Source organism: Amphiprion ocellaris, chromosome 6 (assembly GCF_022539595.1).
Source record: "Amphiprion ocellaris isolate individual 3 ecotype Okinawa chromosome 6, ASM2253959v1, whole genome shotgun sequence".
Classification (NCBI taxonomy): domain Eukaryota; kingdom Metazoa; phylum Chordata; class Actinopteri; family Pomacentridae; genus Amphiprion; species Amphiprion ocellaris.
In genome coordinates this window covers 22,093,586-22,107,948 of record NC_072771.1, presented here as the reverse complement: position 1 = coordinate 22,107,948, position 14,363 = coordinate 22,093,586, and the positions used below count along the sequence as shown (strand labels likewise).

Sequence of the window (14,363 nt, the reverse complement as noted above, 5' to 3'; positions counted from 1 at the left end):
CAAAACAAATTACACTATTGTTATATTCAAGATCCAATGTGCTGGAGTAGAGGCGCGTCACTTCACAAACACAGACTGCATTGTTATGTGTGTGGCAGCTCTGCTACAAATAGCAAATAAAAAAAAGTAAGTGAAGCATAACTCAGATTTAAGGTCAATCAAACACAATTATTAAAGAAGCTTCCTTTGCTCAAAAAATAAAGATAGGAAATAACATGCATTTTTTAATCCAACATGTGGATGTGGTTTGAAAGGGTGTGGGATACCATGTCATTTTCAGGTTGCGGTGTGCTGTTCAGTAAACTTTCTGCCTTCTCATTAGTGTAAACACTACCAGCAGGAGAAACAGGGTGTGAGCTCAAGCATTGGTGTTACTTTTTTTTCAAGCAAAACAACAAAACTAAATTGTTTATTAGAGCTACATAGAAGCGAAGAATCGATGCACTTCTGACAAAGCAAAAGTTTTAAATGTAAAGCCTTGGAGTGTTCTGTCTGTGTACTGTCAAAACAAGGCTTTGCTCATTATTGTTAAAAAGGGGGAGAGATCAAATTAACCTGCCCAGCAACACCCAGGCCTCTCCCCAAAAAACAGTAAAACAACCTTTGGTTTTCTCTTGTAAACAGACTCCTCCTGCTGGGAAGTTTCCGTGCCACAGGGGAAAAACCATGTTTTCTGTAACCTACACAATCATCTACTTAGCATATTTGCGATAACTGCATCCCCACAGACGTTCTGATGCAATTACTATAAATGATAGTTAAGTCAGTAATCATTTCCTGTTCACTGAGGATAACATTAAACCACGGGGAATGTGTTGATGTAACACAAACATTGAGGAACTGAAGTTTTACATAACACACCGTGTCACTCTTCTTCGTATTCCCAAATAAAATATATGCAAGTATGCAGTCATTTATTAGCAAGTTCACAGTTACAAAAATAAGTTAGAAAACTAACACCAAAAAATACTAATCTCACCAGTATTCCACATACAAATGTAAAAAGTCAGTGACAGTTGACAAAACAATCTCTAAGCTGGTTCTGGATGTTTCAATAATAAAATTTAGTTGTAGTAGTGAAAGTACTATAAGAACACCATTAACAGATTAATCAAAATTTACACAGTATCAGTGTCAAAGTAAAATGAGTAGAAAATTTAAGTTGGAAATTAACCAAATACCAACTATGACTACTTTGTATGTAAACTAAGTTAAGATTTTCATCTGAAACATCTTTACGACTCTATATTATGACACGGAACACAAGCTAAATGACACTGAATTTTAACCAAACATTTGCTACCAGTTGTGTTTTTTGCAACAAAACAAAGCTGCAATGCAACTGAAGTTACATTTTGCTAAAACAGCCAATATTCCCCATTGTCGTATGGTGTGAGTCTCAGGAGCCAAGCCATGTTTTGAGATGCTGTTATGAAAAAAAAGTCATTGACAATAGACACTGTGTTAAAAATTACCTGTAAACCTTTAAATTCTTTCAAATTAAGCAAATATGTAAAGTGGCTCCTGACTGAACACAACACTGTTCACTCTCAAACTGGACCTACATCAAAAAAAACCTCTTGAATCTTGAATCATCATATTGTCAAAGAGTCCAGACCTTGGCAAACAAATATTAGTTTCTTAAGTATTTGTCCAACTACAGGCTTAAGCCATGTTTGCTTTGTTGAGTGCTTGAATGGTACTTATAGCAAGTCTACAAACTATGGCTGAATGCTGAAGCATTCATTTTATAGTCCTTTCATTCAACACCAGAAGTCCAGATTCAGCATTTTAGAAAACCTGTAGACTGGTTCATACTCAACTTTTTCTACTCTTCAGCTTTATATTCACTCATCTTCCTCTGAGAAGAAGCAGTCTGATGCTGATCCATGAACTTTCACAAAGCTAGAGTACACAATCAACACATCGCATTTCCCAACATCAGAAAACCTCATTTTGACCTCTGTTTTTCTCTTCACAATAAACACCCCTTCAGACACATTCAGAAGATAACATACGTTCTCTTGAAGAAACCAGTGTACTTTTACAACCATAATCACGTTTAAATCTATTATGATCTAGCAGTACAACCTTTAGGCCTCATACAGTGGAGTAACAGTGCCATCCTTCCACTCAATCAGGATTTCTCCTCGCTGTAAAGTTGGGGAGGAGTGTGGGAGTCGCATGGCATGCTCGGTCAGCGGGGCCTTTTCACTGGGCACTGGTGACCCAGGAACACTCATCTCTGCCCTTGGAGTGTACGACTTCAAAACACATACCACTTTCTTCCTCCTGCATAGCAGAAAAAAAAAAGAGAAAAAAAATGAGTGGAGATACAGTATTTTACTTTGTACCACAGTTCTTTGAGATTTCTTATCACAGGTCTCTTCTATATTCTTCCCCAACAAGGTTTTCTGATATAAGCGTGTAGCCACAGCCATTGTTTTTCTTCTATTTTTGTTTGTCTTGTGTTTCAGTGACTTCATTACCCTGAAATCGCATAAATGTGGTTGAATATCAATTGCAACGTATCTTAAAACTGCATACTTCTTCAATCCCAAGACTTGAAAAACTTGGCTATTTTACCAGTTAAATTATTAGTTCAATAAGCAAGCTAACTGATGACACTTATGTTTTCAATGGTAAATCTATATAAATAATGTGCATTGTGTGTGGGTGTGTGTTTAGGGACTCACCTATGAGAGTAAACATTGAGGATAAGGATCACAGTGCCCAAGACCAGAGCCAGAGAACTCAGTACCAGCATGGTTATCTTCCAGCCCATCCCTATATATATTTACATATACAGACCAAGAAATATATCATGCATTATACACAACCCACATTTCAGCTCATATTTACCTCCTTCTAAACTATTAATCTTGTTCACACGTTGTATTAGGTTTTGTCAACACTCTGAGCCTGTAAACAAAAGCCTATTGAACATAGCTCACAGACATAGCACCTTCTTTGCTCTGTTTCTCATGCAACTATCTCCATCTAGTGGTGGAAATACAACTACATTTGTACTGAATGTGGGACAATTATCAAAGCTTCTATGTCACTCTATGTACAACTATGTGAAAGCTAACATTTCAATGAATACAATTTTACATATATTCAAAATTTTATTGATTACAGTTTGCCAAACTCACCATAGTCCATACTGAAAAAAATCATAGTGGGATCTGCATGGGATGAATGAGTCACATTTATCACAGAATATGGTTCTGTGACATTAGTGGCCATTACACCTTCAACTGAAAGTGAACAAAAAAAGAAACAAGTCATCCAAACACTGGAGCAAAATTTAACATTACAGCTTTGACCTCTTAGCCTGTGCAAACACTTATGGGGGAATAAAAGCAGCAGTTGTGCTTGTCTGTCTTCAGTAGTGAGTGAGAAACTAAATAAGAAAAAAAAATCAAGTAATACTTTATTAATTCTGAAGGAAATTGAGGGCCATCAGTTCATGCAGTACAGCCTCATGTAAAGACGCAACTTGCATCAGCATGTTTCATGGAGCAGCTGGCAGTTTTCCAAGATCAGGAAAATATTGATCAAAAGTGCACTTAACTCAATTAGATACTCAGGCTAAGAGCAGGCACGCTATGATCTAATCTGCAGCCCACAGCAGAATACATCATGCAGACATATGGATGGTTTTGTACATTTTTACTCAAACTACAGCTGGCACACATTTAATTTCAATGCCAATGCCTAAATGGCAACCTTTCTGATGCATCAGTTTACCATCATTTTATCCATGTCTGTGTTTACTTAACTGTGTAGTGAAAACAGATTTTTGACAACGGTCCCTCTTGTTTGACAGATTTCTTTTAAAGCTAGTCCCAGTTCTCTGGCAAGACCACATACCATAAATCAATCTAAAAACTCATATGAGTTGAAAAATGGTTACAAGTAATATAAAGTACAAAATCTGTAACTAAGGGGGATTAAACTACAAAAAACACAGGCTGGACTTTTAGGGAAATGTATGCTAATTTTATTCGAAGACAACACTGAGTGAACTACTCTATGTGAGATATTTTTATGTGCTTACATGTTTCAGCTTGTCTGTGGTAATCAGACACATCACTTGGAAAAATCCCTGGTTCCAAAGACTCCCCCAGATGGTGGTTTTGTTGGTGTGGGTTATGTTTGCTGTCTCTACCACTGCACAATGTCTGGTTGTCAAGTGTCCGCCACCTGCTGCCCTGCTTGTAAAAAAGAGGGAGCCAAAAGAACATTTAACTAGCATAAGGCTTTTTATACTTCCACTTATTAGATAAAAGTAGTTTACAATATACATGTCATTTCCAGTTTTAGATAGATTTAAAATAACATGAGTAAGGCACTGAAACATTGTTACCTGTTTGTGTTCCCTTGAAAGGAAAACCAAAGTGGACTCTTGTCTAGCACTGAGGTGTAGCCCCTTCCCCATCAAGGTGAGGTGGCCTTTCTTGGAGCAAGCCCACGCCTGGCTGCTTGCATCTCTGCCCATTTCCGCTGCTGCCACTCCCACACCAGTGATGAAGATGCAGGGCTGCAAGTGGACACCTTCATACTCCTCTCTAGGTGCAGTCAGACACTCCCCAGTGTGGTGGCTGCTGAGAGCCTGGCTCTCCTGCAGCCAACGCCATTCTTGCAAAGACGAATGTGGGCTGCATTCCTCCAGTGACACCCTCCCTCCAAAAGCTGACTCGTGCACCTGCAGACATTTACCCAGCAGCTTGTTCCGAATCTGTAAGCCAGACCCCTCTGTGAAGCAAACATAAAACATACAATTGTTAACTAACCACTCAGTCAAGCAATTGTTGTCAAATGGAGCTATGTAGACTGCAAAGCTGTAAAGCTTATATATAGACTTTGAAAAGTGCTTCATGAATTCCAAATGAATTAAGGTCATTTTTGACTCAAATTTAGAACAAATTCGTGCAAATCTAGTAACTATGGCTTCCTTTCTAACATATCGAGACATTTAGGTGTTATTATATTCTGCAACCGAAGAAACTTTATCATACCAGAATAAACACTGAGGTAATACACTGGTGTGTTCACATTATTATTATTATTATAATAATATACTAGTTGTCTTGCATTAGAGGACTTGAGAACAACTATCCCAACTAAGAGGACTTCATAATTTTGTAAAGTCAGTATACAACTAGGGCAGTAAATGGCAAGTATCTTTGTTTAACTTGAGTAACAGTTCTAACTTTTTACCTGGTTACGCTGTTTTAGGTAGCTAACAGCTAGCTAAAGAAGCTACAGGAGACATAGGTTGGGCAGAACAGGTAAAGTTTGTTATTTAGCTACTTGGAGCGATGTGGAGGAAATGCCTCTGAATATTGCTTAACCTCCGCAGCCTGTGAGTGGAAACAAAGTCTTTAAGTTACGAAGTGTCCAAACATTATGGACACTTTCAGAAATTAATAACGTTTATGGCCGCTACTGCTCGCCGCGTCCATAGATTTAGCTATCGCGATGTTAAACAGCTAACCGAATTAAAACTACGTGTTTGCTTGCCGAATTAGTAGATTAGCAAGCGGTTACAGTTTTTACCTTTGAAAATGACGAAGACAAGCAAGCAAACACACAGCAGAGTTCTGTCCATGGCGATGGCAGGCTCAGTTAGTTTGGTTTAGTCTGTGTCAGTGTGCTTCTATCTATTTAGCAACAGCAGCAAGTGGGAGGAACAAAACTTCGTGCAGCCTCCGTCTGAGCATCCGTCACATTGATGGATGAATAGAGGGTCCGTGTATTCCTTCCAAAAGCTCTTAAAGGGGGAATGCATGATGCTGTAACTGTTTTTGCAAAATCTATGTGACTGTCCAGGCAGCAAAGTTATTCGAATGACTTAAAGACTACTTTGATAGATTTTTTAAAAAGTTCCACTCTTGCCATTGCTGTACTTCTCAAACAAAACACACATTTTTCTGTCCTTATTTGTTTGCTGGCCTTCATTTCTCTGAAGAAAAAAAAGGATTTGTTTTATTATTGTTTTCCACAGCTAATGCACGCAACTCATACACATTCCTTGTTTACCACTATGGCAGGCTAGAAAAGGTGTTTACAGCCACTGTGCCACAACTCCATGGACTACTAATTAGTTTTAAAGAGCATAAATCTGTTATAAGGAGAAAATAGTGTACAGCCAGTTGAATAGGATTGCCTCCGTCGTTACTGTGAGGAATGGGACAGCTTTTGGGGCCTGCGTGGTCACATGATGTTTTTCTCTGTAGTGATGCACCTCAAAGAATGTGATCCCAAAAAAAAAGCCAACAACCAACAACATACTCAAGCTGACCTTTAGCCTACATCTCTTACAATATGTTGTTGTCTGTGAAACATTTGAGGTTTGTTTATCACTCAAAATTCTATCTGCTGCTCTCCCCCTTGGTTCTCTTTAAACTTGCAGGTAAAAGTGAAGGCAGAAAAAAAAATCATTTGTTGTGTATTCCCATGCGCGAAGATCTGAATTAAAAGTAAGGAATCAAGTAGAAATTTGTTTTGTTGAATGTGTTCGTGTTTTGAGATAGAAGACAAACCACTTCTCTCCAGTTAATATATTTATTTTCTAAATATCAGTGTCCCAAAAGAATCTTGTACAAGGACCTTTTCTGTTTGGAACAGCCTCCCAGAAAAGGATAAAATCAAAAGTGAACACAACATTTTATTCAGTCTAGTATTGTGTGACAGGTCATAGATATAAACATCTAATTCAAATATTGAAATGTGATTGGCTAAAGGTGGGGATAAACCGTGGTTTAGACTTAGTTCTCCCCGTCTGTATCCATCAGAGCTTGGAGTTAGTGCTTAGTTCCATCTCTTACCTTTTAAAGGTCAAGCACAACTCATGGATTCATTGCACATTAAATGGTTATTATTATCAATATTATAACACTCATACGTAATATCAATTTGTGTTCAGTTAGTAGTTCCTTTGTGAGATAAAAAATCCTAACAGTTTTTACACTTTATTTTGTAATTGCCCTTAATGAGAGACACATACACAACACCGGTAAACATATACATTCAAAAACAATGACAGGAATTTCCACAAACTTACTGCTGAAATATGTATTTGGTCTGGTTTACCTTCATCATAAGGTATATGGGCAACATGTCAACACTTTCTCCCCACACATATGAGAGGCGTCCTAATCGTCCAGTCAGAGGAGTACTTGGATTAGTTATTCTGATGATCAATTTAAACTTACTTAATGCTTGTGCATCAACAGTCAAAATAGCCTTATCAAGACACAAAATCACAAAACATAATGACAACTATAAATCGCAACATCCAAATAACTTTAAAAAATCTTAAGGTCAAACTGAATAAAGGATATTTTAAAATATCTTACATCTTAAGCATTATCAAAGTGAGTAAAGTTCATTCTATTAAAAAAAAATAAAAATCAAATGAAAAAGTAGTAATGGTATTTTACATAGTAAAAAAGACATTCTGGACTTAGTAAGAATTGCCGAATCAATGCATATACCATAGTTAGGTCTTATAAGTAAATGAATTCAGACCTATTCATAAAAACTTTGCAAAAGAAGGAATCCTTTATAATATGTTGATAATTCACAGCTCAAGAATACACCAACAGTTGTGGGTATTTGTATAATTTGTACATCATTCAACATGACAGGCATGCAGAGATTATTTTAAGCACATTTTAAAACAGTAATAACTTGATAGATTGAATTTTAAATAGTGCAAATGTCTTCTTCCTCTTTCAGCATTATGCTATGTGTAAAGTTACGTCAGGAGCTCAGCTTTTTTGATCTGGGCCACTACTGCCAAGAAAATCATGAGCAGGAGGGTAAAGGGCCATATAGGGCGGAGGGTCTTCTCCCTGTGGAAACTGAGGTGGAGCTGTGGGAGCTGTAGGGGCTGCAGGCTGCACTGAAGATGGCGGGTAAGCTGCCGGTGGGAAAGCAGCAGGTGGAAACCCGTACGGAGTGGTTTGTTGTGGCCACTGGTTATTATAGCCACTTGTCATGTTCACTTGCTGAGTGGGATGTGGTGGGTACTGACAAGCACCTGGGCCTATGGGTACAGGATTCGGTCCCATAGGAAAGGCAGGAGGAGGGAAATCGCTGTAACTTTGTCCTCCGACAGCAGCAGGTTGGTATGGCCCCATAGGCTCAGCAGTGTAAAATGCAAGAACACTCGAAGGAACAAGGACCAGTGGAAACACCACTTCTGGGTCAAAGGAAAAACTAATATCCACATATGCCTGGGAAAAGGAGAAAATGAGAAATGAAATTGGTCTACATTCGTAACAATGTATACACCTATTAATTCAGCTCACTGTGATGACATATACAAGGATTCAAGGATTCAGTTCAAGGATATTTATTTTCATTGCATTTCTGTAACGAAACTTTGTTGGCACTTCCAAAAAAACAAAAACAACATAGTATAACAAACAACGAACAGCTGTATAAAACAAGTATTAAATATACATATACAAGTAAAAAGAAACAAGTATTTAAAAAAGTGTAGAAGTGTGATAGTGGTCGTACACACATGCATATTGTGTGTTATTATACTGAAAATGTTTATGCTGCAACTTGTGCTGTAATTTCATAGGCTGGTGTGCTGTTATGTTGTTTTGTATAATTTGTACTGATTGTTCAAGTTTCTTAGCAGAGACAACAACTGCCTGTGTGTATTATTTCATTGCCAGTGTTTGCAAACAAGGGTAATGTTTTCTTTTCCTAGTTCATGTAACATCACATTTACATTACTACATACCTTCAGGTAATATTCAATGGAGATGATTTCACAGTTATGGACAGTGTAGATAGCATCATCAGGGATCTTCACTTGGCAAGAGGCTGTTGCCTCTGTGTTTGGATGGATAACGTCCCCGACTGATTTGAAAAGACTTTTCTGAACGACATTAGTGTTGCCACCAGCGCGGTACACTGTTTTCTGCACTAAATTGAATTTGGACGTCACATCTTTGGTAGAGTTGTTAGAGATGTTGGCAAAAGCAGATAAAGTGTCACCTATTGAAAACAAATCATAACATCCGTATATGCACTGATTTGTCCAAAATAATGTCACCACATATTATGAATAACAGTATAAATTTTTAATTACACTGCATATGCACATATAAGTAATGCTGGAACACCCCCCATCAGCCATTGTAATGAACTGAGGTAAAAGCTGTAAACATCTGATATTGCCTGACAATACACTGCATTTTTTAAAATTAGCTTTATCAGTATTTAGCTGTCTTAGTGAGCTGCAGTCATTTTACCTGGATAGCAAGCCTTTTTGTTAACAGTGGCAGACAGATTGACCTGTCCTTTGGAGAAAGTCCCCACTTCTTTACTCACTGAACCAGACTGCGGACACTGTAAAAAGAAAATCATAGAAATAAACATTTTTCCATTTCAACTTAATGTCTCATATGGCCGATTTCCTAAATCTGGGAGAAAATACTGTCATGTTGCTGTTAAACAAAGTAGTTCTTGTCCAAGTGAACACCATAAACTTTTCAACATTTACTCTCTGTTATATTTATGAGCCACTGTAATTTTAGAATTTTCTTGATGACTTTGAAGGACACGTACAAAATTACACTGCAAAAACTCAAAAACTTACCGAGTCTACTTGTCTTATAGTCAAAATGTCTCATCCCACTTGATTTAAGAAAAAAATCACGTAACAAGTGACATTTCAGCAAGATGGAAGGACTAGTTTTAAGACAATACATCTTAAATATCTTGTTAAGTCAAACAATCTTGAAATTATCTAGTTTTGAGTTGTATTTTACAAGAAAACTCAAAATAAGTTTAATACATCTCAAATTAGGAGGTTACATGAAAGCAAAAATCTATTTTTGAGTGAAAAACTGCTATTTTTTTTGTTTTGCATGTCTGGCTTATTTTAAGACACCTAAGCTTGAAAATCCTGGTAAAATATAGCTTAAAATAAGTTTTCCCAGCTAATTTTAAGATCTCAAAATTCTAAATATCATATCTTATTTCAAGAAATCTTACCAAGCCATTTTCACTTGTTTTATTGGCAGATTTTTTCACTTATTTCAAGGTAAAAGTTGCTTGAAATTAGTATATTTTTTCTTGTTTTGAGAGGGGCATTTTTTTCCAGTGTAAACAGTTTTCACATAAGTAAATATTGCTACCTTTATTCTCCAACTTACCAGGGCTTGACCGATATGTGGAAAAGACTTTGAAACAAAACTGAGCTCTTTTTGTATGGAAGAAGGAAATCGCCAGCTCCTTGATATGCTTGCTTCAAGCAGGTAGACAATTCTTCCACTAGACCCCATAAATGATGATGGCATGTCCCTGTAAGACAGAACAGACCAGAACAGGAATGCACTTACTTGTGAAAGTGAACAATGACACTACAAATGTTAAAAGCAAGAAATTTCCACTTACTCTTGTGGGATTCTAAAGTTGAATTTGAACTGATGGGGCCCTTTGGAAAGTACAGTGCCTGCTCAAGAAGTGACAATGGTTAACACCTTCTTTATCAATTTTACAAATGTCAGGGTTTTCATGGCGCTAGATTAATGTATTTTATATTATGGGAAGTTCACATTGGCAAATAAACTTCAAAGGGGCACAGTGACACAGCCCCATATTGTTACCATGAAACATTTAAATTCATCATATAAATTTACTTGCAACTCACAGCAGCTTCATGTCACACTTAATAAAGGCGGACACATGCTATCAACACTATAAATAATTTACTTTTCAATGTCATGGCCTATGATTTCACCCTTAAACCACACCCGCCTGCTCTCTCACATTCTCTTTTTCCCTCTAGGTGTGGCTGTGGCTGGTTGTGTGAGGGCTAAATACAGGAGTGGATACAGCAGCAAAGAAAGCGTGGTCACCTGACACCATTAATCTCCTACTGCTATAAATTTTATTTTCCCTTGGGATCACTAAAGTATCTATATATCTATCTATAGACCCAGTTCAGATTTCCACCCCAAAACGTAGACTCAGATTTGCCTGTATGTTGCTGACTCTCTGTTGACTCTTGTTTGCTCTGCCACCAGTTACCTGATCTGCCCCGACTTCCTCCTGCAACTCCAGACAAAACTATCAGATTCCACTCCAGCCCTCCTAGTTTCAACACAGCTTCTGTTTACTATTTACAACTCCACAATAAACTCCTTGCCTGGCTCTGCCTTCACTGCAACCTCCTTCTTGGCCTAGCTCAGCTCCAGATCCAACTCCTAACTCTTAACCAGTTGTGACCACTCAGGCCATACCAGCTACCTGCTAAGCAATACTCCTGCACTTTGTTTGCTTTCAACGTTAGTCTGGGTTGCTGCTCTCTGTCTGTAGACTTTTGTCTATAGCCCTTTAATCCAGGTGTCTTTCGCAACTGCTAAAATTATTTAATCCTGAACTCTGCATTTCACTGTCTGACTCATCTGGTTTGCTTTTGTTTGTACTTCATCTCAGAACAATGCAATTACTCCAGGATGCTCCGTTTGTTAGTTGTGGTTTCGGCCTAGTATCCACCTGCTATTACTCCACTCATAGCCTTGATTTAAATTGCCTCTGTTTGGATTCATGTTTGCATTTGAGCTCACTAATTGTCATGTCAGGTTACTATTGAATTTAATAGCAATTTTGAACAAGAAATGTTGACGAAAAAGGCTTTCTTTTCTGGGGTAATGCTATGATTGAAGATAAGTTAGTTCAAATTCTCAACATAATAAAGTTTACTTCTACTGCACTATGTAACTCTCCACTTTGCCCTTTGTCCATCTGTAGGCTGTTTTCCACTGCAGGAACCTTTGTGTGTGCTTCGACTTGAAGAACCGCCCTTTCAGAACCTATTTACAGATGGTTTTAGGGGAGAAAAAAGCACTAATTCTATGGTAGGTACTTCTGAGCGGCAGTGAAAAACTATTATGCGGGTCTCGACTGTGATTGGACAAGAAGTGTCATTTTTTGTCCTCTTGCTGTCCCCATCAAGTAGCAGTCTTCATTGCCATCTTCAATGTAGAATTCACTGCATGGGCTGACATGATAAACCCTCCATTGTTTTACTTCTGCTCTATTTCTTTCTGTTAATGGATCCTTCCCCACAATGGAAACGCAAAGGCTGAAATAGCTCATTATGTGGCAATTCCTGTAAATGTCTGCATGACCTCATGTCTACCCTAAGTTCCTGCACTTAAAAGCTGCCTTCTGTTTAGTATGATTAATTTCAATGGTTTTTATTTATTTATTTACAAACTATAGCTTAGCAGCCAGGAGACAATAATTCAGCCACTGACTGCAGAATATTTTTAAAGAGGGAAATCCTGAAGGTCTCAGGAATTTACTAATTTATTTGTGTTTACATCTCGTGAGCTGAGACATGTTTTATCTTACTTCCCCCAATTTTCTCTCAATTTCCTACATGCATGTTCCAGACTATAGTTTGTTTATTTGTGCAGAAACGCTTAGTGTCTATTGACTTGCAATACTTGCCTTTTTAAAAATCTTTTTATACTTGTCAGTGTTTAATGCTGTGCAGCAAAACATCACGTCAAATCCCTTGTATGTGAAAACCTTCTTGGCAATGAAACTTATTGTTTGGAAAGCACCAAAAAAAAAATAAAATTCAAGAGGGGGGGGGTCCTTCTGTGTGTAGCAATCTGAATGCAAGCATGCAGAAGAGCATGTGTGGTTTCTAAATGTTCCTATTGAAGCTAAATCAAACACTGGACGTGAATAGAGAATATAGCGTTTATCTTTACCCAGCTAACTTGAAAGTAAAAAAAAAAAAGTAGAGGCGTGTCCCCTTTAAGTTCAATGTGCAAGTCGGTTGATAAATGTGTTTACCGCTACTTATTTACATTCGTAGCCACCGGCTTGATTTTAGAAATAGCATCTTACAAACAATATACATGACAACTGTAGGGAATGCTTTACAACACAAAAGCAGATTGCTTTGACGACAGAAGCCGTCAGCGATGTGGAAAGACACTAAGTAAGCAACATTAAAAGCAGTTCGGGCACAATACAGCTAAGCTAACGCGTCTATGGAGATGTCTAGCTAGCTTCTGAAAGTGACGTACACAATTTCTGAACACAACAAACTTTTTCTAAGTGCCACGAGTAGGACACATTTAAGAAATGAACATTTCTTTAGCATACCTGAATCCTTTTCTGCGACGCAGTATTCTTTTTCTTTGAAGTACCTCCTGTGCGCAGTGTACGTCTTCTTGTCATCTCCAGTACCTTCTGTCCAATGTACGTGAGCGTCCCCTTTGGCTTTGACAGCAACACTCTTGACTTTGGTGTCTTTTGTCAAGATGAAACTAACGGTGCCACTGATAGTGTCTCCTGCAGAGAAAGTGCCCTGTTCGTTGAGCGCTTGGTAAGTTAGATTTAAATCTTTTATTGGAGACATTTTGCCTCCGTTGACCAAACAGGTTGTTTCGACTTCCTCAATAGTTCTGTCAACAATCCCCGAACCCCTCCGATTACGTCCGGCTCCGCCCGAAGAATGGCGTCATAAATAAATAATTAAACAAATACTGTCGTGGAAATCTTAATGTGGCTGTTCAGAGTTACACTATTAATGCGGTTTGGGTTCATGGGGTCATATAAAGTGAAAAGACCACACGAATCTGATTGTTTATCAAAAGCTGTTTTCCAAAAATTAAGTACTTTAAACAAATCGTCACACTCGGGGGTGGGTGTGTCTGCAGATCCGGAGGCTGCAATTTCAGGACCGCACTTCTATGAGCCCAAGTCCATCATGGTAGGAAACTGTGTGATAAAATTAGTACTGATTGTGAATCGTTTTATTTGTTCAACATTATATAAATTTCTGATGGCTTCATCTGCGCAGCAAAGCTATTGTTAACCTGCCAAACTCTGTTTTAACTAGTCATAAAGCAGTGGAGGGTCACATTTTAGCTAATATATTTAAAGCCCTAACCCAGTCTGTCTACAGTTGTCCTGTTTGATCTAGAGACCACAAAGGCCATGGCGTATGATTCATTATTATTTTACCTGATAATGACATAAGTATGCTAATTACACAATTTGTCCAAATGCAAGTCTTAGCAACTTAGATATTATTATTGTTGTAATAAGCAGTATTTTGAGTGGAATAAACCTTTCAAACCTTAATATGTTAGTTCAAAATCCCTATCTAGGTGGAATAAACCTTTAAAATTAAAGGTACTTGGACATAAAGCAGTACTTTGGGTGTAACACTCCTTGAGTAAAGTTTTAAATTATGAGTGTATTTTCAGTGAAATCATGCTTTAAAACTCAGTTGTGTTCCTTCGTGATCATCCATCGTAAATGGTACTGTCTTGAAAAAAAGGCTCTGAACATGCAGT

General features: G+C 37.8%; 2 protein-coding genes across 3 annotated transcripts; both read right to left on the bottom strand.

Moving 5' to 3' along the window:
* Positions 1 to 888: 888 nt before the first annotated feature.
* On the bottom strand, positions 889 to 5,717 carry si:dkey-245n4.2 (uncharacterized). 2 transcript variants are annotated; one of them, XM_023282348.3, is made up of 6 exons: positions 5,566 to 5,717; positions 4,373 to 4,761; positions 4,064 to 4,220; positions 3,156 to 3,260; positions 2,697 to 2,787; positions 889 to 2,292 (listed from the first exon to the last, which is right to left on the bottom strand). In XM_023282348.3, the coding sequence occupies exons 1-6, from the start codon at positions 5,615 to 5,617 to the stop codon at positions 2,094 to 2,096; spliced, it is 993 nt and encodes a 330-aa protein (XP_023138116.1). In that variant the 5' UTR covers positions 5,618 to 5,717; the 3' UTR covers positions 889 to 2,093. The 2 variants fall into 2 exon arrangements, with proteins under 2 accessions (XP_023138116.1, XP_023138118.1); XM_023282350.3 differs by having other exon boundaries at positions 4,064 to 4,217.
* A 1,250-nt stretch (positions 5,718 to 6,967) lies between these two features.
* LOC111576594 (arrestin domain-containing protein 3-like) lies at positions 6,968 to 13,489 on the bottom strand. Its single transcript, XM_023282341.3, has 6 exons — positions 13,165 to 13,489; positions 10,432 to 10,489; positions 10,191 to 10,338; positions 9,285 to 9,381; positions 8,771 to 9,027; positions 6,968 to 8,249 (listed from the first exon to the last, which is right to left on the bottom strand). Exons 1-6 carry the CDS (start codon positions 13,418 to 13,420, stop codon positions 7,782 to 7,784), a joined length of 1,284 nt encoding a protein of 427 aa, XP_023138109.1. The 5' UTR covers positions 13,421 to 13,489; the 3' UTR covers positions 6,968 to 7,781.
* Positions 13,490 to 14,363: the final 874 nt, after the last annotated feature.

What these genes read in the sequence shown, in the direction of transcription:
- si:dkey-245n4.2 (XM_023282348.3), bottom strand. Translation starts at nt 5,617, where the DNA reads ATGGACAGAACTCTGCTGTGTGTTTGCTTGCTTGTCTTCGTCATTTTC. An exon ending in TGTCTTCGTCATTTTCAAAG is followed by an intron (nt 4,762 to 5,565) that starts GTAAAAACTGTA and finishes TTTGCTTCACAG; the next exon opens with AGGGGTCTGGCTTACAGATT. An exon ending in TTTTTTCAGTATGGACTATG is followed by an intron (nt 2,788 to 3,155) that starts GTGAGTTTGGCA and finishes AAATATATATAG; the next exon opens with GGATGGGCTGGAAGATAACC.
- LOC111576594 (XM_023282341.3), bottom strand. Translation starts at nt 13,420, where the DNA reads ATGTCTCCAATAAAAGATTTAAATCTAACTTACCAAGCGCTCAACGAA. An exon ending in CAAAAAGGCTTGCTATCCAG is followed by an intron (nt 9,028 to 9,284) that starts GTAAAATGACTG and finishes TGTTTTCAATAG; the next exon opens with GTGACACTTTATCTGCTTTT. An exon ending in CCATTGAATATTACCTGAAG is followed by an intron (nt 8,250 to 8,770) that starts GTATGTAGTAAT and finishes TCCTTTTCCCAG; the next exon opens with GCATATGTGGATATTAGTTT.